General features: G+C 35.4%; 1 protein-coding gene across 1 annotated transcript; it reads right to left on the bottom strand.

The window, feature by feature from the left end:
- Positions 1-6,633: 6,633 nt before the first annotated feature.
- Positions 6,634-8,020, bottom strand: LOC120106045 (uncharacterized). The gene is made up of 3 exons (XM_088711678.2): positions 7,824-8,020; positions 7,547-7,739; positions 6,634-6,940 (listed from the first exon to the last, which is right to left on the bottom strand). Exons 1-3 carry the CDS (start codon positions 7,873-7,875, stop codon positions 6,895-6,897), a joined length of 291 nt encoding a protein of 96 aa, XP_088567804.1. The 5' UTR covers positions 7,876-8,020; the 3' UTR covers positions 6,634-6,894.
- Positions 8,021-23,473: the final 15,453 nt, after the last annotated feature.

The raw sequence follows: 23,473 nt of genomic DNA, 5'->3' as shown, positions 1-23,473 counted from the left end.
ACTCCCAACCGCTTGATCTGTTTTGGTTCTTAACTAATTTGATTTGGTATGGTTTGAATTGCTTGATAGTTGATTCGAGATAATTTAGTGTACTATAGATATAGGGTATAATTATTAAACATATGTTACGATCGATCTCATCTTTCATATCAATAGCTTAAGCGAGTTTGATTTAAAATATTGAAAATAAAAAATTATATATATATATTAATAAACTTTTTACATAAGTACTATCATTACTCCTTAATTATAGGATAAATAAATAATCATGAATTATATATTCTTCGAGATCTTATAAGAAAGATCATATATAAAAGTAGGAACACTTAGAAGTTATTAGTATTTTAAATAATTTTAACAATAAAGTTTTGAATAAATTGGTATCTTGTATATAATCAAATTTTATTCTAATCTAATTTTTAGAATTAATTCAATATGTCAGTACTAATATTTTTATTATAGTTATCATATTATTATATAATAATTATATAATAACTAATATCTTATTTAATATTATTTTATTCTAATTTTTTATTTTCATTTCAAATTCTATTACCTTTATTTATTATTGTTATCTTACTAAAAATACAAGATATATATATATACATATAATTGAATTAATTTAATTGAATAATAAATATTTTTATATTGAATAAATTTTGAATCAATATTGAAATATTAATCGATTTGTTGATCAATTTGAATTTACATATACAACTCCTATGACAATGGTTGCTGAAAGAGTAATCAAAGTCTTTTGGACTCTCATAAATAGATTATATCTTATAGAGTAAAACAAAGTATATTTAATTTTTATTTTTTATCAAATATAAAAAAATACTTTTATAAAATAATGATTAAAATATAAATATTATAATATATATTAAATTGCTATTTAATTATCTAAATTTATAAAAATATTTAAAAAAATTATTAATATAAAGTAGAAAGTATGTTATAGCTCGATAGTGATTATATGGTATCAGAAGAGGGAGGGGATTTTCTCTCTTCCTCTCCCTCTCTTTGTTGTCTATTTCTCTATTGGCGTTTTCGGGCGGGCTGGGGTTCGTGTGGCAACTGATGGAGGTAGGTGAGAGAAGTGGGGATGGTTGTTAGGAATTGTGTGTGAGAGAGAGTGGTGAGTATTGTTCCCTCATTTGCATGTAGTGAGGGCTCCACATGGTGCAAGGGCTTGTGTCATTTGATCTAAGGGCAAGGAGAAAATATATTCTAGATACGATCTACCAGCTCAGCTGTGGATGAGTTCTATAGCATCCTGCCACCTTGAGCTATAGTATTTTTTAAAAAAATTGAAACAAATCCACCCTAATCCTGAGCACCGCTCTGCCTAATGCTGAGCTATTTTTCCTTTGTTAGGGTTAGGGTTAGGGTTAGGCTTTGTGGGCGGGGAAATGGTTTAGGGAAGTGAGCAGATGAAGGGGGTTGTGAAATGGTTCAATAGAACGAAGTGCTTCATCATGTCCGAAGATGGTAGAGAAAATCTTTTTGTCATTAGCCATCGATCAAACGTGATAGTTACCGGACCCTGGTCGGGGGTGAGCATGTCGAGTTCAACGTCGTCGAGGGCGACGATAGTCAATTAAGGCCATCGATGTGATTGGCCCTGATGGCAGTCCATCCCAAGCAATGGTGGAGTCGTCCGCGGGGATAGGTATGGTGGAGGCGAGGGGAGAGGTGGTGGGGGCCGCAGCGGAGGAGGTTATGGCCGCAGGTATTGAGGTAGGAGCAGAGGGGGAAGGGGTTAAAATGGTGAAGGAGAGCGTTATGGTGATGGTGGTGGTGGTGGAGAGCCCCTATTACAACTACGGTGAGACTGGACGTTTTGCAATTGGCCGGATATGTGATTGGATGGTAAGGGACAAATGGCTTTCCATGTTGTGTATTTTTACCTTTTGATAGGGTTGTATCTTTTGTGCGAAAGAAGGATTCACCTTCTTTTGCACGGTCCGCCATTGCATCGCGCAATGGTTACTTTGAGATCTGTGCATATAGATGAATGGAAAAAATTGAAATATTTTGAGATCTATGTAGAGAACAATCCGATGATGTTGCGGAAGAAAATTGGTCATTCTTCCGGTGCGAAAGGTACAGCCCGAACCTCCTACCAACCTGTTCCTTCGGAATAATGTAAAACTTTTCCTCTCTCAAAAAGACAAAAAAAATTAGTGTACATGATTACGTGCATAAGTACGCATGTCCAATAAAATATAATGTATAATACAAGCTATATTACTTGTAATTAAATGGTACAGGCGGCTGTAGAAAAAAAAGTGCAGAACTCGAATAAAAGATCAATCATTTCCATGAAGGGTGCACACGTACAACTCCGCGCGTCAGTGTGGATGGGAGAAGTTCGCGTGCGAGGGAGTACAACTTTGTAGTTTGGAATTAGTCTCTCTCTTGAGTTATTGACTTGATCGAAACCTGTCCAGTGATAAAAGAGACATGGTCCGTATAAAATATAATATAATACAAATATTTTAGAAGAGACATTTTAAGAATAGAAAAAAAAATTACATGGCATATCGATGCACTTATACGAGTATCAGAGATTTAGAGATTCAGGATTTTGGAGATTAAGAGTAATTCTAGCCTAGTAACTACTAAAATCATTGCGAGGGGCCCAACTCCATGTGGATGGTCTTTGGTTTCTCTCATCTCATTTCCTCGAGAAAAAACAGCCCATGTTTCCTTGCACGTGCGTCATTCATGTCGAATACTATAAATTGGTAGGACTTCATATGTTATGCTTGTTATCATTTAACATAGTGACTTCAAAACTTGGTTTGGGTCTTATTTATGTTGTGACTTAGGATAGGGTACTAAGAGAAAAAAGAGGTGTTGGGGTATTTAAGAGATGCAAAGTCATTATTTACATTAATTTCTCTGTTTTATAAAAGATAAGGTGGTCGGGATGATCCAAAATGAAATACTGTTCCATACTTTACATACTTTATTTTTAATGTGTTATGTTTCCTTTCGAAGAAAATTATACAATTTAGAATTAGAACTCATCTTAACGGCTGTTTGTGGTTCTAATTGGCAGGGCCTCATCAACTTTCTTTCTTTCTTCCTTTCTTTCTTTTTTCCAGAAGTTCTACACCCTTGGGCATAATAAAATTGTGTTATAACTTGAGTTGGCCGGACAAATCCATACGAGCGTAGCAACGTTTAACAGCGAGAAATATATACACTCTAAACTCGAGATTTCAAAGCATACCTTGACTTTAATTTCACATATTTAATATAGTTTACTTTGATCGCTTCTTAGAAATTCCAAGTCCATCTTGACATCAACTTCATATATTTAATATTTTTTGCGTTAAAAAATCAAAGAAGAGTCCCATTGTAAAACCATCAACCAATACCTCAATGCCAACCTTGTGATGGGATTCAATAGAATTGAACATTGATGTGACATCAAACATCCATCCTTGCTGACATTACATCACTGGATTGTAACAACCCTGATGCATTCTAACTCAAGAGGCTTACTTATCTCCAAAGCCTTTCAATTATCATGCCATCCACAAGAACTATGCTCAAGGATAAGATAAAAGCTAGCTAGAAGGTCTCATATTCCTCAAAGAGGGAAGATTTATTTATCCTAAAATATTTCAGGCAGCCTAACCTTCTCATGTGAAGAGATTGTTTTAGGTCAGAGTAAAGCAACCTTACTATTACGCCTAAGCTCATCCTCTGCTTGCTCATTAGTAAGCAAAGCATATATATTAATTTGTTGGGCATTCCATCAAATAGGATAACTCGATTACCCACATGGTATTTTCAAAATTCAGCAAGAATAATTCATACAAAATCACAATGTAAAAGATTTAATTATAAGAGCTAATTCATACAAAAATTGTGACAAGGAAAAACAATTTTCCAATGAGCCATGTGGACAAGAAAAAGAATGGCATATGGCATTTTTAGTGTTAGATTTTGTCACTCATATAGAGAAAGCTGATGTGAGAAATTTCTTCTAGACCATAAAACACATAAACATTATATATACACTGAAGGATCTTGCGAGGAAACATTAGTGAAGGTTTTACTATTGAAAATAACTACCTAAAAAAATATTTATGAACAAACCAACAAACAAGTATTTTATAAATATTTGAAGGCTATTGGATGATCTGCAAAACAATTTAAGGAATAGCAAGAGTTTTCTGCAAATGCTATCTTCATCATCTATTTTACATATCGTTCGTAGAGAAACAAAAAACTGTTACCAAATGGGCCCTTAGCAATTATTCATTTATTTCAAGTAATTCAATTAGGTAGTTTTGCAGCCATTCTTGCAGCTTCCAACCAAGCATAACTATAATCCTATTCATATAAAAATAAGATAAAATTGATTATGGGGAAATCTAAAAGTATAAAATAGCTTATTGAAATCTTTTTTATTTGCAAACCAAAAGAAACCTAAAAATCTAGGGCCTAAAGTCATTGAATAGCTCGAATAATTTTTCGAGTCGAACTTGAGTAGCAAAATATTCAGCTTGAAGATTTGTGAGCTTAATTAAATATACATATTTTAGTTTAATATTTTTAAATATAATATTATGTTACATTTGGTTTTAATTATGCTCGAATTCGAGCTCAAATATGACTTAATTAATATTTGAGTTGAGTCGATCTCTAATATTACTTTTTATCAAGTTAAGTTCGAGCTTTGATTTTAAGGCTCAATCGATCTTAAATCAAGCTTCAAGTCCATATATTTTGAATTGAGTCGAGCTCAAGACTCTAGTTAGTCGACTCGACTTGATTGCACTCTTAAGTTGGAAAGATAATGGTACCTACATTACATGCACCATGCATGCTGAACCTATTACTTTTATAAAATTAGAATTCTGATTTTTTATTTGAGTTTACGAACATCTCCTTAAAAAACATTTTATTTGATTTTTCTTCTTATAAAAGCATTCCTTAGACATTATTTCCAACTATTTATTTTTATAAAAAATAATTTTCCTTTGAAAGTTATTAAGAATTAATTTTAAGCAACATCAAGAACATCCCCAGTAATCCTTGGGTTGAAAAAAAAAGAAGTTGGGTGTTTAAGAACAACCCAGCTAGGTACAATGGTTTGGAATTTTGAAAAAATCCAAAAAAAATCATCAAAAATTTAGAACGCATAACAAAAACTAAAAGAAATAAAGTTAAAACATAGACTTTAAGACATTTTTAAATTTTGTTTATTTACAAACATATAGAAGAGGTAAAAATAATAAATAATAACAAAAAAACATCACACTAACAATATTATAAGATATTAATTTATAAAGCGAATTTTTGATTTAATCACGAATGTTTCATGAAAATTGTAAAATTCTTGGATAATCGAAGAACAATTGAATAATTTTGATTGGGTTATTTGAAAAATAAAATATACATGCACATAGTAATTTTATAAAAGAATTCATATATATATATATATATATATATATATATATATATATATATATATATATATTGCTTAGGAAAAGAAAAGAGGAGGGGGGGGGGGGGGGGGGGGGGGGGGGGGGGTGAGAAGAACCTCACCCACGTAGCAACCCATTCAAAAGAAAAGAGAGGAGAGGGGGGGGGGGAGGGGGGGGGAGGAAAACCCAATGGGTTTACTCATACCCTCCCCACTCGCAGAAGAGTTCCACCAATGTAGCAGCCCTTTCTACATGTAAGTACGTCATACTAATTTTCATATTTAATCGATGTCCGCACGTTTCGAATTCGGACCACTCCGGTGAAATCTTAGCTCCGTTCCAACCATGCTACCATCTCAGTGGTGTATATATATATATATATATAAAAGAATATAGATGCAAAAAAAATTATTTTGATTTCATATTTTTTTTTTTTGGGAGAATAATCGGAAGAATCATTCGGCCAAGAGAAAAAGGGCTCCGTTGGAGTTGATTAACTCAAGCATGATCACCCATTGTGCTAAGATATTCGCCATGCAATCAAGCAACCTCCTCAAGGACTACAACTTTAGCCATGGGAAGTAATCCCTCAACAGCATTATCTCCGCACGCCCGCAATAAATGCAGACATCTCATGGTATACCAACCATCCCGCTCCTGTAATCATTAGCATTCATCATCCTCGAAGCAGAGGAAAGATGCTTGGGAACAGCAATTCCACTCAGATAGCATTTATATGTACTACATTGCCTCCTTCATCCACCCTTGTACGGATAAAAACTTTGCAAGAAAACACCCTACATTGATCCAAATCATAACCTATCTAATTTCTTGTAGAAATCCGAAGAACAATGATTGAATATGCAAAATAAAAATACTTTTTTCTTAGATAGAGAAACATATGACTCAATCGATTTGATCATGATACATGTAACTCAGGTATCTATTTCAAATGTGTTATGAAAACTATGAAAAGCAACCAAACGAATTGTATGCGCCAATTGCCATTTAGCTAATAAATCAGTGGATATTGAAGTTCCGCAAGCCATGCTTTCTGATTCTGTATTTGAAGTAGTTGTTCGAATTCCTTTGTGATAAGCCCAAATTTGTGTTACTATTGATCCAAACATCACGAACATAACCGCAGTAAATAAAAAGATATGAACATACCAAAGAGAACAAGTAAACACGAATCATGACATGCCGAAGCATCAATCAAGTCTTTATTTTTATTTTTTTATCTTCTAAACTACTAGAGAATGATACCTAGCCAAATCCAATTCCAGGTGACTTCTTACAACGACGGAAAAAAATGGAAGCTTCAGAGTAAGATAACGTGTTTCCTAAAAAGAAAGCTAACAACGACCCACCGACTTGCACACAGAAAGCTGCCGCCGCTGCTGCAATCCAAAACCGTGTGATTGGATCAAGCCCTCATACCGTCTCAGAAGCATGCATCCAAAAGGCAGCAGCAACACAGCGCGGCCAAGCTGTACAAAATAAAGAACAAAAAAGTTAAGAGAGAGAAAGAGTTTAGAACACGGGAAAGAAGAAAGAGTTACCAAACACGTGAAGTTTAAATTTTTTTTTTCCCATAGAGATGAGGGAAAAAAGATTCGAGTATTCTGGGAAAGGGGTATATTGGGAATAAAAAATAGATGAAGAAGTGGCGGTCACGTCACGTCACGTCAGGATGTGATGTTCCCGACATCGGGACCCCAGCGGGTAGACGACGCCCACGAGGAGCTAGCGCACGATAGCCGTGGAGGATCTGCTATCATGCGCTGGAAACGCCTGCCTTCCGATCGCCGGATCACGGCGCAGATACGCCGCCTAAATAAACGGCCGATCTCTGTACCGGAAAAAAAACGGCCGATCTGCTATCGTCCGCCGGCGATGCGGTCGTCGCGGCCGCCGGATGACGGATACGACGGCGAAGCGCGCGTGATAGCCGCCGGCTAGGAGAGTCCGCGGACCGTTAGATCTCCCGGAGAGGAATCCCTCATGGTCCTCCGACGGCCAAAATCCAGCCCTAGAAGCGAGAAGAGAGAGAGAGAGAGAGAGAGAGAGAGAGAGAGAGAGAGAGAGATTCGTACCATCCTTCGACAAAGGAAGGCCCGCTGCTCTGCTGCTGCTGCTGAGGTGGCGGCTGGGCGTACGGCGGAGGGTAACCCTGCGAGGGGTACCCCTGAGGCGGATATCCCTGCGCGTACCCCTGCGGCGGGTACCCCTGCTGCGGATACCCCGGCGGCGGATAAGCATCCTTCGCGTACCCCTCCTGTGGATACCCTAATCATCACCCAAAACCAACTCCATCAGAAACCCTACAAACCAGAGAAAATTCGAGAACGAATTCGAGAGAGAAATCGCTACCTTGGGGAGGAGGGACGCCAACGGGGGGCTGTTGCTGGTTGTAGTAGCTCATCTCTCTCCTTCCTTGTTCTCGCCGGCGGCGGAGATCGGGTTCAATAAGGCTCCGATGCCGAGTACTGAGAGAATTGTGGGAACGGAGAGCTTTATAGGAGGAGAGAGAAAGTGGAGGACGCGTATCGAGAACTGTTAATACGCCCGAACCGTATCCGGTTGGAATTTGTTTTTTAAATAAAAGAATTACGTATTTACGAGGTTCGGAACTTCGCGGCGAAGGAAGGCGGCTGCGTCCCCGCGACGGTGTTTCGCGGTGGTTACCGCCGTCGGATGGAGATCGGAGGGTTGGATTTGGTTTTTCCGCCGTGACGTGATGGACGGTTGGGAGGTGGGCCCCACCGCTCAATGTCTCCGTGTCGGAAGTAAACAGCCAGGGTCGGTTTCCGCTCTCCTGTGGCGGTTTCTGGGGTAGGTTATAACTAACGCTGCAATTCCCTTTTAATAGTTTAACTTAATCTACTTTTAGTTAACTTAGTTTAATTTTTAACTGTTGGGGAAATGGGAAAAGATTTTACAGCATCCCAATCCAGAGTTGTTAAGACCTAGTTTGACAATCCTAAACCAACTCTAATTATGGAAAATTTTTACAATCAGATAATTATATTCAAGACTTTCATTAATTGTTCACTGAAAATTAAAAGGACTTCATTAATTGCAGTAGTTGCTACCATCGATTAGTTATTAATTGTAGAGCATTAGTCTTAATTTGATTTATTGAGGGCATTTTAATTATTGTTAGATCATCATGTTCCATTAATGTTGCATTCTCTTCTGAGATAAGATAAAAAACCTAATTGATGAGGTTTAAATACTTGCTGAAATTATTATCTGTTCCTAATTAATAACATGGGTATCCTAAGTTATTGGCTACCAAATATTCTTAAGTTTTACAAATTTTAGTGAATTTCTTAATGATTAGGATTGACACAATGTTTGCGGGGAGATAGCAATATCTAATGAATTATCTGGATTTTAGGTAATATATTTTCGAAAACTGAATATATTAATATGGAGTATGAGAAATTTCCTACCCACATGGAAGAACTTCTATGGTTAGGTAGGGCATCCTTCTCATGCCAAAGGGGTTTTACTCAAAGATAGTATTTGTTTAATGGACCATTTCTCTTCTGATCTCAAAGATATAAAGAGTGCACAATAATCATCAATTTTGTTTAACATTAGTTAGGGCTTCCTTCTCATTGTGGTAGATGTTAATTTATTCTATTTTATATTGAATTTTTTTCTCCTCCTTACTTTACCAGAAAGACCACAATTACAATTCCAGTCTACCCAAGTCGCCTAAGCTGACTACATATCAAATATATACATACATCCAAACTAAACGTCTTTCAGTTGCTTTCAAATGAAAAGAACAACCCATCAACTTTTAGGTGAGCAACAAAACTCTGTTTACTTGGTATATAACGTTCTTAGTAGGGCTTCTTATATACCAAAATTATTTTAACCTTGAGACGTCTCTGTTTCACGTACAATTAGGCACCATGAGGCCAATATATACAAAAAGTTGGTGTCTTTTTTATTCCGGTACTTCTCAGGGTTGTCCAGAAACCAGAATAAGCCATCCACAATAAGATTAGAGGCCATCTCCCAAGGATTCTCCTATGCCAACAAATCAATCATGGAGAGGGATCGACCAGCCGTCAGAGCTCTCATTTACCTTGTTTTTAGGAGAGCATCCACCTTGTTGTTCTTGATAACGAAGACAGGGATCAACCTAACCTGGATAGCAATGCATATGGTGCCGGTCCAACGAGGAAAAGAATATAAAGGATAGTCCAAGGCCAATGAGTTCTTTATTAAAAATATTATTATTATTAATATATGCCCATAAGACCCGGTTGTTGCAGCTAAGCAATGAGATCTCCAGGATTGAGCTTGTCATTGCTTGTTAGTATATGCTCAAATGATCTTTTTTCAGTTATACTAAAACATTTATAATAGGGTAAACCAGAGTCTCTCATCTTATAGTCCTTAACATGGGGGAGATTTTTAGGTTTAATTAGAATATACTCCCCATTGATCAATCGCATGCAGCTATATATATATATATATGTACATATTCACATACATATACATATGCATATACATGCATATGAGTATATGTGTATATGTATATATTGCATTGACTAGGGCTGCAAATGGGCGGTTCAAACCCGGGCTAGAATGAGCCTGACCAGATAGAACAAAGCCTTCTTTCGGATCAAGCTGAGGCCTGCCCAACCTGGTTTGGTCGCACAGCTTGTTGACTCAAGACCAACTTAATTATTATTAAATTTAATCTCGAGCCTAGTTGGCCTATTTAGGAAGCTAAGGAGAAGACCAGGAATAAGGTCAGATGCAGAAAGATGATAATAACAAACACTGAAATGGAGGCCAAAAGCAAATAGCACTTGGATTCTCTGGTTGGCACCCTCTTCTGAGTTCCTATGTCAGGGAGATTTATTCGAACTTGAAAGGTGCCATTTTTATTGTATTTCTCAAGAAAAGCAGTGGAGGCCAAAAAAGATTGCAATTTATCTTAACTCACTTTAGAAGTGGATCTAGCTTTTACATGATCCACATTAAGGAGGAAGAGCTTTGTGCTTTGTTGGTAGGCTTTCCTAGCAAGTCTTCAGGTGCCCAAAGTATTTTCTTTGCTTGATCAGTGCCATGTTTACTCTGTACAAAGTTTGCTTCTACTTCTCTTTCCTTATATTCCTGCATGCTGAATGAATTCCAGACCTAGAGCTTCACCTGCTTCTAAATTTCCCTGGTAAGAGAGAAGATTTTGCCCAAGTATTTGCAAAGCCGGGTCCTCAGGCAGCAATTCTGCACCAGTATCCTTACTTACAAGCTCTCTCAAAGGCAATGGAAAATTAATTTCCCACTTTGTAGCCATACACATTCCCCCTTTGGTCTCTTGACATACTCGAGAAACATGAACATCTGAAAGTTTTGCTAAAAGACATGTGACTTGAAGAATTAGACATGCCATTTTACATATTTCTTCTCAGAAGCATTGTGAATGGACAATGACTGTTTTTGAATCTCCCTCCTGCCATTATTCATGAGGTACTTGACATTACAACATTACACACACACACACACACACACAGAGATATATATATAAAGAAAGGAATTAAATATGGAATATGAGCAAGGCATGCTAATTAATCAAAGCACTGTCTTAAATATAATAATTTCTTCCACATGGTAGATGGAGGTGAGCGAGCTAATAGAAAATTTATCTACAGGATGCAGTGGCCAATTTATAAATCAACTTGGGCTTTCCACTACCCAATTAATTTTATGGAAGCAGAATATCTAACCCAATATTTAAAATCGAATAGAGTGAATAAGACCTGAAAGAGAGTATCAGAGAATTTGTAAACACAAGATAAAGAGTGAGAGAGTATTTTGCATATGATAACTCTCATTGTTTATAGAAACTAGAAGGCAGGGAGTACATGACCGTTTATTTCTGAACAGTCAAGAAAAAAAAAAAGATAAATCATTGTTTATCAATAGTCACTTTCAAATAAAATAGTATTTGATGACCCAAAGATTGATTTAAAGATTGATTTTGATGATCACAAAACCTTGAAGTATAAATACTAATGTTTGTGTTGCAAGGAGAAAGATATTTATTTTGCAAGGAACATAGCAAGTTGGAAGAACACAAGAAGGCCTCCAAAGCTCTCAAGAAAAGTTGGAAGAAAGCTACAATTTATTGGCCCAAGTCTCAAGTTCAAAGGATTCAATTTAGAAGAGCAAGTTTTAAGAAAAATTCAAAGGAAAGGCACTCGAGTCGACTCCTACAGTTCCGAGTCGACTCCAAGGAGCAACAGACAGACGGACAGAAAGATTCATCTCAGAACCTGTCAACGAGTCGACTCCTGAAGAGCGCGAGTCGACTCCGATGCTTACCGAGTCGACTCCAGGGTAGTATGAGTCGACTCCTAGGAGTCACAGGCAGAAAAGTCAGAGAGGAGTTTTCGGGTCTGAGATTCGAGTCGACTCCAGTGGAACGCGAGTCGACTCCGATGGTTGGCAAGTCGACTCCAAAGAAAGTAAGAGTCGACTCTCAGAGGAACACAAGGAAAAAGTCAGAGAGCCAATTTCAGACACTGAGAGCCGAGTCGACTCCCGCAAAGTCTGAGTCGACTCCAAGGCAGCGCAACCCCAAAGACAGAAGACGGTATTTTCGTCTCTGAGAGGCGAGTCGACTCCAAGGCAGCGCGACCCCAAAATACAGAGGATCAGTTTTCGGACTCTGAGAGCCGAGTCGACTCAAAGAGAATCCGAGTCGACTCGAGGAAGAAAATCAGAAAGTATGTCCTCTGAATTCATGGGATGAGCCGACTCCGAAGATGCCAAGTCAGCTCCAGATGTTGGCGAGTCGACTCCGGGTTAAGACGAGTCGACTCCCAGTCGAGGATGCACAATAATTCAAATTTGGAACAGTGGCCGAGTCGTCTCCAGTAAAGCACGAGTCGACTCCTGCAACAGATGAGTCGACTCCTGATCGCGCGAGTCGACTCCGATCCCAACGGTAATATTGTCAGGAAGTGCAGACTGTGTCCAACGGCTCTATTTTTGTCTCTAACGGCTAGATTCTTGTTTCCACGCCATCAAAAGCTATAAAAACAAGAGGAGAGCTAGGGGAGAATGCATGGAAGTGGGAAAGAACATTTAGAGAAGAGATCTCAAAGAGATTACAAGAGAAATCTCCCATAAGCAAAAAAAAGGGCCATCCGAAGTGAAACAGAGAGAAGAAGAGCATCCAAGCGAATCCCAAAGCTTCCTCTCCATCCATGTGCTGCTTCGGTGATCCTCTACTTCGTGCCAAATCAGAAGAGGGTTAAGTAAAGAAGAAGCCGAGCTCCTTCATCTTCAAAACTCGTTTGAGGGCTTCTCTTTACCCTATTTGGTTATATTGTTATATTTGCTTGTTTAAGAAGCTTTGATTTGTTTTTTAAACCTTTATTTTAATATCTTGTAACTTGATTCAATCAAGGGATTGAATCAAGGGGTTAAGGTTTGTTGGTGAGCCAAAGGGAAAACCAACGGTAATAGGTTTGTTGGTGAGCCTAGGTTGAAACCAACGGTGTAAGGGTTCGATTGTGATCCCGGGAAAACAATCAGGGTGGTTCTAGTCGGTGAGCCTGGGAAAACCGACTGAGTTCGTTGTGACCTCGTAAAACAACAAGTTGGGTTGTGAGCTTGTAAAACAACCGGCTGTAATCTGTAGGATTATAGTGAAATTTCCAAGAGGTCTTGGAGAGTGGATGTAGGTGCTGGGGTGCACCGAACCACTATATGTTTGTTGTGTTTATAATGCCTCTTGTCATTGTCTAACTAACACACTTACTTACTTAGATAGATTGCTTGCTTAACTGTTATCCGCACATCCTTTAGTTGCAAGCATATTCAATCAAGTCACATTCTATACATCAAACTGTTGCTAAGTTTGACTTTCACTGTGCATCCATACAACTTAGCATAATTAATCAAAAACTTTCAGAAGTAGGTTAAAAGTTTTAAAAGACCCAATTCACCCCCCCTCTTGGGTTGTATCTACTGGGCAACAAGTGGTATCAGAGCAGGTGCTCTAAATTTAATTATTGATCTCACGATCAAGAGCCAAAGATCATGACAACTCAAATAGATAGTTTTCTAGGAGAAGGACAATCAATTGATACACCTCCACTATTTAATGGCATAAACTATACACATTGGAAAATACGCATGCGTATTTTTATTCAATCACAAAACTATTATTTATGGAAAATCATAATAAATGACCTTCACACACTCTCTCAAACTATTAATGAAAAGGACTTAGCACAATTGAATGCTAATGCTATGAACATATTATATTGTGCTATTCAAGAAACGAAGTTTAATAAAATTTCTGCATGCTTATCTGCTAAGGAGATCTGGGATACTTTAGAAAATATTTATGATAAATCTCAGATTAGCTCACATGTGCTTCAATTGCCTACTAACAATGAGATTGCAGAAAAAGGTGTTGAATCTCCCACCTCAGTCGAGTCGACTCCAAGTATTCCAGAGTCGACCCTCAAGTTAACCGAGTCGACTCCAATAAGGACCGAGTCGACTCCGAGGCAAATCAGCTTCCTAAAGACAAAGAAGAAGAGGAAGCAAGAAAGAAAGAAAGAGATAAAAAGGAAGAAAGTCTTGACCAAGGAAGAGTCAAGCAAGGAAATAAAAGCTAGGAGCAACAATAATGATATTAGCTCCAAGGAACTACAAGAGGTAACTAACGTTTGCTTTATGGCACAAGAAGATAAGGTAAAATCTGAATCTAATTTTACACCAAATGAATTTCATGAAGAATTTTCGTATGATGAACTGTTAAATGCTTTTCATGAGTTGTATGGTGAATGTAGAAAATTAGCTATGAAAAATAAAAATCTTAAAAAGCTAAATTTGGAAATTTCAAAAGAAAGAAATTCTATTGCTGAAATACACGACAAACTAAATTCTGAAAATGAAAGCTTAAGGTCATTTTCAGAAGAATTGATTCAGAAAAATCATAGCTTAATTAACGAAAATCAAAACTTAAGCAAAGAAATTAACCAATTAAGATCTGTTATTAACAAATTCACTGTAAGTTCAGAAAGATTAAAAATGATGTTTGAAAGCCAACATGCTGATTTTGATAAATCAAAATTTAGCTTGACTCCTTCACTTAGCCATAAATCTCTAGAGAAAAAGGTTATCAATTCACCAAGCAAACCATTAAATAAGATAACTTATTTCAAAAATGAAAAGAATGGGCATAACAACTTTACCTATCGTTCTAACACAATTAAATCAAATGGTAAAGTTATTACTATCAAACAGATTTGGATTCCAAAAGGAACCATATGTTCTAACTCTCAAGGACCCAAGCAAGCTTGGGTACCCAAAATGAAAATATGAGGATGTAGACATAGATGTGCCAAGATACCCATGAAACAAATAGATTCATACAAATGGGTGTTCTAGACACATTGAAACTTAAAATATACTTATGAGAAGTAATTTTAAATAATAATAATAATGAAATCAGTAATCCTTGCATCTCATCATTATTTTTGTTTTAGTATTTGATTAAAATATGAATTGCATGCATTAATCAATTTTGTGATATACTTTTGGAAATATAATCAAATCACTTCATTTTATAGGATACTTTACTCACCATTGGATAAAGTTGCTAAATGATTAATCATTATTAAGATTAATTCTATGAATTCTCTATATGCTTGATTGAGAGTTTTTATCCATGGCATTATTGTTTATTGATCATAGATAATGTGTACTTGGTATGCTTTTGAATATATGCACTATGAATACCAAGATTAAAGAAACCATCCTTGGCACATAGAATCAACTCATGCTAGTATGTACTTAATCTCAAAAGACCTTGCCATAGGCTTACTTAGATTATCTACTTAAAGGTCAAAGTTTTGCTATGCATGCTAACTAAGGAAACAAACAAAAATCATTTCTAAATCTAAAGATGTTGTTTCCACCTCTAAGTTTTCAAAAGCTTACATTGGATTTGTTCTTGGAAAATAAAACTGAAGTATTTTTCTGTATTTACTAAATCTTATAAAAGCGTTTCAAATGAAAAAAGTTTCCAAACTGTGAAGATCATGGCACAGTGTTGAAAACCAAAATCCTGATTAAGGTTATACAGAAAATAATATTAAATTCAATTATTTCAGCTCCAAGGACATCATAAGTAAAATAGGGTTAATAGAATTCTTGAAGAAATGAAAAAGACAATTATGTATGATAGTCATCTATTTTTTTTGACTATCATCACTGCTTGTCATACATATGATTTCTATTAGATCTATTTTTGATGAAAATTTTGATCTTCTGAAAAATGGAAAATGAACCATTGCATATCTTTCATATTTTTCAGTCGTACATGTTATGCTTGATATGCTCTTATGAAAATAATGCCAAATCTGATAGAGATATGTCTATCCTTGGATATCATTCATCAAGCAATGCATATAGAATATTCAATGAAAAGTTTTTAGTTGCAAAAATATCAAGTCATTTTATTCTCTATGAGACTAATGGTTTATTATCAAGATACTAAAATTAGATTATATATGTATATGGTTAATCTTTTACATATAACAATCTGAAAAACTTGTTAATAATTAGAACCAAAATTGGATTTTTCAGATATGCACTTAATGAAGAAAAATTGATAACTACTAAAAGACTAAATCAAGAAAAGATGAAATAGATCTTGATAAGACTTTTGCATGATTAGAAGTAAAGATCACCATTATCATTTGTTTGCCTCATGAGCTTTATAATCTGTCAAATGAATGTGTAGAATTCACTCCTATGTGGTCATTTCATTAAAAAAAAAGGGGATCTATGTAAAATAACCACCATATTTAAAGATTACACATTACATATATGATAAAGCAATATGTGATTTGGAACAAGCATCAAAAGCATGATATATAAAAGCTTAAGTAACCTTTTTGATAGAAAGTAATAGTGATAAATCTATGCATCAAAAATAAGAATTTGTGATATCTTATTTGCTCAAAGTATGCATTGATGACATCATTTTTGGTTCTACTAATGAAGAGTTATATAAAGATTTTACTTAGCTCATGTAAGGTGAGTTTGAAGTATATATGATGAATGAATTAACATCTTCTCTCAAACTCCAAATTAAGACAAACAAGAAAGGGGTATCTTCATTGACCAAAGTTAGTCCACAGGAAAACCCTTATAGAAGATTGGCATGAAGAAGGTATATCTATGATCCCATCTTGTAGAATTTGAAAAGGATGAGCAAAGTAGATCTATTGTTTAAAGCTGTATTGAAGCATGATAGAATAATTATTTTATCATACAGCTAGTAGACCTGAATGTATGCTTATTATGTGCCCTTATGCAAGACTTCAATCCAACTTTAATGAATCATATTTCATTGATAACAAATAAATCATAATCTGAATTTTGATAGAAACAACCGTTTAAGATAAGCTGATTAAAACTTAGCTAACATGTCTTATTAATAATTATCTTAAGCAAATAGAATCTAGGCTCCATTGATTCTGAAAATGAAAAAATTTTGATTTGACCTTGATAAATCTTCCTATTGCCTCACATGCTTGTCCTTGAACTATCTTGGTTAATGAAACTATCTCTTTAGTTCAAGTGATATGTGCTTGCTTATATTTAGGCAATCTCTTGAGTAAAGTGATTCAACATTTAATTATTGTCATATCTTATGTTGAGCCATCTAATTAAAATTTTTTTTTATGTTGAATGAATATTTTGTATCTTAAAGAAACTAAAGACTTTCTTTCAAGAAAGAAAAGGAGTTTGTTAATAATGCAGGATCCTTGAGCAAGAAAATGAAAGATCTCAACTTGAAGGATATGTCCATGTAAGATACAACAAACATTCACATGCAAACAAGAGAGAAGACCTTCTTCAGCCAAAAGTTCATACATAAGAAATCTAGTAGGTATTTGACTGAAGAATGCAGAATGAATTGGTAATTCTAGATACTTCTCTCATAAATTAATTGAGCAAAGTCAATAACTTAAATCTTATTATGGCATGATTAAGGTCTTTAATTATTAATTTTTGATATCATGTCTCTATATATATTGATTGACTTATACTCTTAAAAATTGTTTCATGGTTTGCCCAAACTAAAATATATCTTTGCCTATGTCATAACCATGAAATACACAAGCTTATGCTTGAACTTTTGATTTAAAATAACTTGTGAGGAATGATGAATCCTTGAGCATAATGAAAATGTTGTTTGCATGATATACATCTATATGATACATAAGATTAATTCTTTATTATGCTCTTTCATGTAAATTACTTGAGAATAACAAAAAGAGAGAGAGATAAAGAAAAGAAAATGGAAATTATTCAAGAGAAGTAAAATCTAAGTAAAGGCAAATACTTCAATCTTAAGGAAAAGCAAAACAAGCATAATATATTCGGCACATTTGGAAGGGATAAAATCCATAATTAATTACACTTAAACAGGGAGAGTTTGAAGTAAACATTCTAACATTTCTATATTGCTCATCATAGGGATGGTGCCAATGGGGAGGCTAGTGGTAGTACCCGGCACTATTTGACCCAACTATTCGGTGTAGGACATATTAGGGACGGCACAAGAGGGAGGCTAGTGGTAGTACCTCGTGCCCCTTTCCAACTCCACCGGATAGGGAGCAAATAGAGTATAGAGCATAAGAAAGTAAAAATAAAAGACAAAGTTAATGAAATTATATAAGAAGAATCAAGTCAAATTTATTAATCACTTGAAAACACACTTTAAGGATGAAATCATTGCAAGATAATACTTAAATAGGGGGAGTTTATTTGAAAAGAATTGATTTTGATCCTTAACATTCTTACTCTTAATATTCTAATGCATGACTTAACACATAATATATTTTGCATATGGCATGATGCTTTAAATTATGGATTCTCAATATTTTGTAATGCTTCATGCTTGGACAATTTGACTGATTGTTTGAAATACTACATAAAATTTTTGTTTGGTAAGAAAATTCAGATTTGTCATTCACAATCATCGTTAAAATGTGAAAGTTGAAATGAGAAGAGAAAGATATCTCTATTTAGGCAAAATGAATTGATCTTGATCTATCTTTCTACTTGCCTAACTTTGATACATAATATCCTAATACTTGTTAAAATATCCTCCATTTTGTATCGAAACTCAATATTAAATACAAAGATTCTGAAAGTGCTCTAATGTTATTGAAATATGTGTTTTCAATCTTAGTAATTTAAGATGAGCTACAAAGTAGAAGATACATATCTCAAATTTTGAGAGCCTTCTTGGAAATTCTTATGAAAATTCAGAATCTGATTTTGTATAAAAGCTTAAACTCAATATGATTTCTAAATAAAATCTTAATTTAAGAAAAACAGAATTAATTTTGAGGTCTTGGCTGATTGCTCCGATACGCATCCGAAACATATCCTTTCTTATGATTAAAATCTACTAATATTGGTCTAAATGATCAATGATCTTGATTGCAAGCAAATATTTTTAAATATATGATTTTATTTTGATATTAAAAATATTTATTGTGCTTCATGTATACATTGCTGAAAAACTATGATTAAGAAATTGAGTTCTATAAATATATATATTTCAATGATCATCTATATGTTTTTTCTCTGCTACATTATTAAAGACAGAATAGAGTGAATGATCTTAAAGCAAGAAATATTTCAGCTCACTCGAATGATTCTAAAAGAAAGAAAATGTAAATGCCTTTGAAAGAAACTGAGCTTCAAATGAATCATTTTCTGATTAATATTTCTATACATTTTTCTCTAAGATTAGGAGAAAGCATAACTTGTTCTTAAAGGTTTAGAAAGAGTGATTACTAAAAATTTTGAATAATTCTAGATCACTTTACATTCTTGATATCATAAAGTTTCAGGTTTATTCACGTTTAACATTAAAATCTGAAATTCAACAAAAGAAAAGAATGATTAAAGAAGTATGCATCTTTTGAGGGGGAGCTTTAGATATCTTATCCTAAAGTTACTTCAATTTGAAGCATACCTTGATGGATTGATTTTGATGAACCTCCTTATAATGCAATACTTGCTTTAATTATAAGTTTATGCCTTGAGAAGAGTTCTATAAAGGTTGTCTTATCTCATACCTTGAGTCTTATGAAAATAAGCTGAAACTTATGGAAAACATATTTTTGAGATTGACAATTTTATTGAACATTATCTTCAAACTCTAAACTGTTAAATGGAATAATTAATTGAGGGAGAGAAAGAAAATTTCAGAAGGAGAGGTATTATGGAACTTAATCGCAAAAATCTTTATGATACACCTTGAGGATTGTTATTTGGTTAGTATATCTTATGCATCAATCATGAACCAAATTGCAATTCAAATAGTTGATCTTAAGAGCCTCTAATTTAATGAAAAAGGGGGAGAATAACGTGTTGAATTTTCTTGAGTATCTCTCAGAAAATCTATTTTGGAATTCACTAATGAGATCTAATTGGCTTGCTCTTTAGAACTTCAATTTTGTGCCAATTCATATTTTTTTTATGTATCAAATTGTGCTTATTTTTTTTGGGGAATAAAAGAAAATCTTTAAAAGAACTCTAAATGATCTTTCAAAGCTTTGCATTTTATGTATGCTCTAAGATATATCATAAATTTCATGAATTCATGTTTTGGTATTTATGCCATATTATTTTTACATCATAAAAGAACTTTGCAATCATACTTAATAAGTTTTGATCTTTTACTCTGAAAATCAATTAAATTGCTCTCATGTTGATAAAATACTTAATAGATTGGGCAAAAGGTCTTAAATGAACAAGCTTTCATACTTATTAAAGAGAGGTTAGATTTTCACTCATGTGTTTCCTTGAATATCATTTGTGGTACTTCTTGTATTAACCTAAGGAAGATTCCACCTCTACTTGATTAGAAAACTATCTGTGGTATCAAATTAGAAAACTTCTTGAAATCACATTCGATGTGTTCTGCTCTGAAATTATCTTAATTGGCTCTGATCTATGCTCATTAATCTGATTCTAATATTCTTGCCTTGAGTTTTATGATTCATATCCTTGCAATAATTTGACATGCAAATCAGAGTACAATAAGGAAAAGAAATATTTGAGTATTCTTATCTTTGTGCTTAATGTTTCACTCTCTTTTTGATGTTGTCAAAAAGGGGGAGAAATATCTAAGTATATCTCATAATGCTTTGTGTTTTGCATTGAACACCAACTCAGCTTAAATTGAAATATGTTGATTGTGTTAAGCTGATTAAATCTAAAGCATTATCATGAAGTATGTTCTTAAATATATATGTTTTCTACTTCATGCAACTTAGCTATGTATTACTTCTAGAACACAATATATTTTATATTGCATATACTCCAAGTTTTGTCATCATCAAAAAGGGGGAGACTGATGACCCAAAGATTGATTTAAAGATTGATTTTGATGATCACAAAACCTTGAAGTATAAATACTAATGTTTGTGTTGCAAGGAGAAAGATATTTATTTTGCAAGGAACATAGCAAGTTGGAAGAACACAAGAAGGCCTCCAAAGCTCTCAAAAAAAGTTGGAAGAAAGCTACAATTTATTGGCCCAAGTCTCAAGTTCAAAGGATTCAATTTAGAAGAGCAAGTTTTAAGAAAAATTCAAAGGAAAGGCACTCGAGTCGACTCCTACAGTTCCGAGTCGACTCCAAGGAGCAACAGACAGACGGACAGAAAGATTCATCTCAGAACCTGTCAACGAGTCGACTCCTGAAGAGCGCGAGTCGACTCCGATGCTTACCGAGTCGACTCCAGGGTAGTATGAGTCGACTCCTAGGAGTCACAGGCAGAAAAGTCAGAGAGGAGTTTTCGGGTCTGAGATTCGAGTCGACTCCAGTGGAATGCGAGTCGACTCCGATGGTTGGCAAGTCGACTCCAAAGAAAGTAAGAGTCGACTCTCAGAGGAACACAAGGAAAAAGTCAGAGAGCCAATTTCAGACACTGAGAGCCGAGTCGACTCCCGCAAAGTCTGAGTCGACTCCAAGGCAGCGCAACCCCAAAGACAGAAGACGGTATTTTCGTCTCTGAGAGGCGAGTCGACTCCAAGGCAGCGCGACCCCAAAATACAGAGGATCAGTTTTCGGGCTCTGAGAGCCGAGTCGACTCAAAGAGAATCCGAGTCGACTCGAGGAAGAAAATCAGAAAGTATGTCCTCTGAATTCATGGGATGAGCCGACTCCGAAGATGCCAAGTCAGCTCCAGATGTTGGCGAGTCGACTCCGGGTTAAGACGAGTCGACTCCCAGTCGAGGATGCACAATAATTCAAATTTGGAACAGTGGCCGAGTCGTCTCCAGTAAAGCACGAGTCGACTCCTGCAACAGATGAGTCGACTCCTGATCGCGCGAGTCGACTCCGATCCCAACGGTAATATTGTCAGGAAGTGCAGACTGTGTCCAACGGCTCTATTTTTGTCTCTAACGGCTAGATTCTTGTTTTCACGCCATCAAAAGCTATAAAAACAAGAGGAGAGCTAGGGGAGAATGCATGGAAGTGGGAAAGAACATTTAGAGAAGAGATCTCAAAGAGATTACAAGAGAAATCTCCCATAAGCAAAAAAAAGGGCCATCCGAAGTGAAACAGAGAGAAGAAGAGCATCCAAGCGAATCCCAAAGCTTCCTCTCCATCCATGTGCTGCTTCGGTGATCCTCTACTTCGTGCCAAATCAGAAGAGGGTTAAGTAAAGAAGAAGCCGAGCTCCTTCATCTTCAAAACTCGTTTGAGGGCTTCTCTTTACCCTATTTGGTTATATTGTTATATTTGCTTGTTTAAGAAGCTTTGATTTGTTTTTTAAACCTTTATTTTAATATCTTGTAACTTGATTCAATCAAGGGATTGAATCAAGGGGTTAAGGTTTGTTGGTGAGCCAAAGGGAAAACCAACGGTAATAGGTTTGTTGGTGAGCCTAGGTTGAAACCAACGGTGTAAGGGTTCGATTGTGATCCCGGAAAAACAATCGGGGTGGTTCTAGTCGGTGAGCCTGGGAAAACCGACCGAGTTCGTTGTGACCTTGTAAAACAACAAGTTGGGTTGTGAGCTTGTAAAACAACCGGCTGTAATCTGTAGGATTATAGTGAAATTTTCAAGAGGTCTTGGGGAGTGGATGTAGGTGCTGGGGTGCACCGAACCACTATATGTTTGTTGTGTTTGTAATGCCTCTTGTCATTGTCTAACTAACACACTTATTTACTTAGATAGATTGCTTGCTTAACTGTTATCCGCACATCCTTTAGTTGCAAGCATATTCAATCAAGTCACATTCTATACATCAAACTGTTGCTAAGTTTGACTTTCACTGTGCATCCATACAACTTAGCATAATTAATCAAAAACCTTCAGAAGTAGGTTAAAAGTTTTAAAAGACCCAATTCACCCCCCCTCTTGGGTTGTATCTACTGGGCAACAGTATTGAAAGGTTAAAAACAAAACAATCAACAACTCTCTTAAGAACCAAAATTTAAAGAGTACTATTTTAAATCTGATACTTTAACCAAAGGATGCTTCCAATGAACTACGTGGCTTTTGATGGTATCCAACAGTTCTTAAAGACTAAAGATCAAAACATTTGAAAAACTGAAGTAAAAAATTAAAAACATTAGAAAATATTTTAAGAATTCCCCACTTATTTTCTAATAAATTAAATACATTAAAAATATTCGGGTGTATGTATAGTGTATACCTATAAATGGATCGACCTTTGCATGTATGGAAATAGATTCACAGTGTCACACTATACAGGACATCTGTCTCCAAAAAAGATAGCATATTTAGATGAGGCCGCCATAAGCTGATCCTAGCTTAGAAAATACAAAATTATTTATACTGGTAGCTTGTAAGAATTCTTAGTCCTGACTTATAAAAACAAAGTCATTTTGCAAGTGTCCACAACTCCTCTATCACTTCTCATATAGTGAGATATGAGTTTGTCAAGGAGCAAACTCCAGTCTTC

This window comes from Phoenix dactylifera, chromosome 15 (assembly GCF_051530095.1).
Source record: "Phoenix dactylifera cultivar Ajwa chromosome 15, Ajwa_hap1_PhDact_Kaust_v1.1, whole genome shotgun sequence".
In the NCBI taxonomy this organism is placed as follows: Eukaryota; Viridiplantae; Streptophyta; class Magnoliopsida; order Arecales; family Arecaceae; genus Phoenix; species Phoenix dactylifera.
The sequence above is the reverse complement of the archived record's forward strand: the minus strand, read 5'-3'. Positions and strand labels throughout refer to the sequence as shown.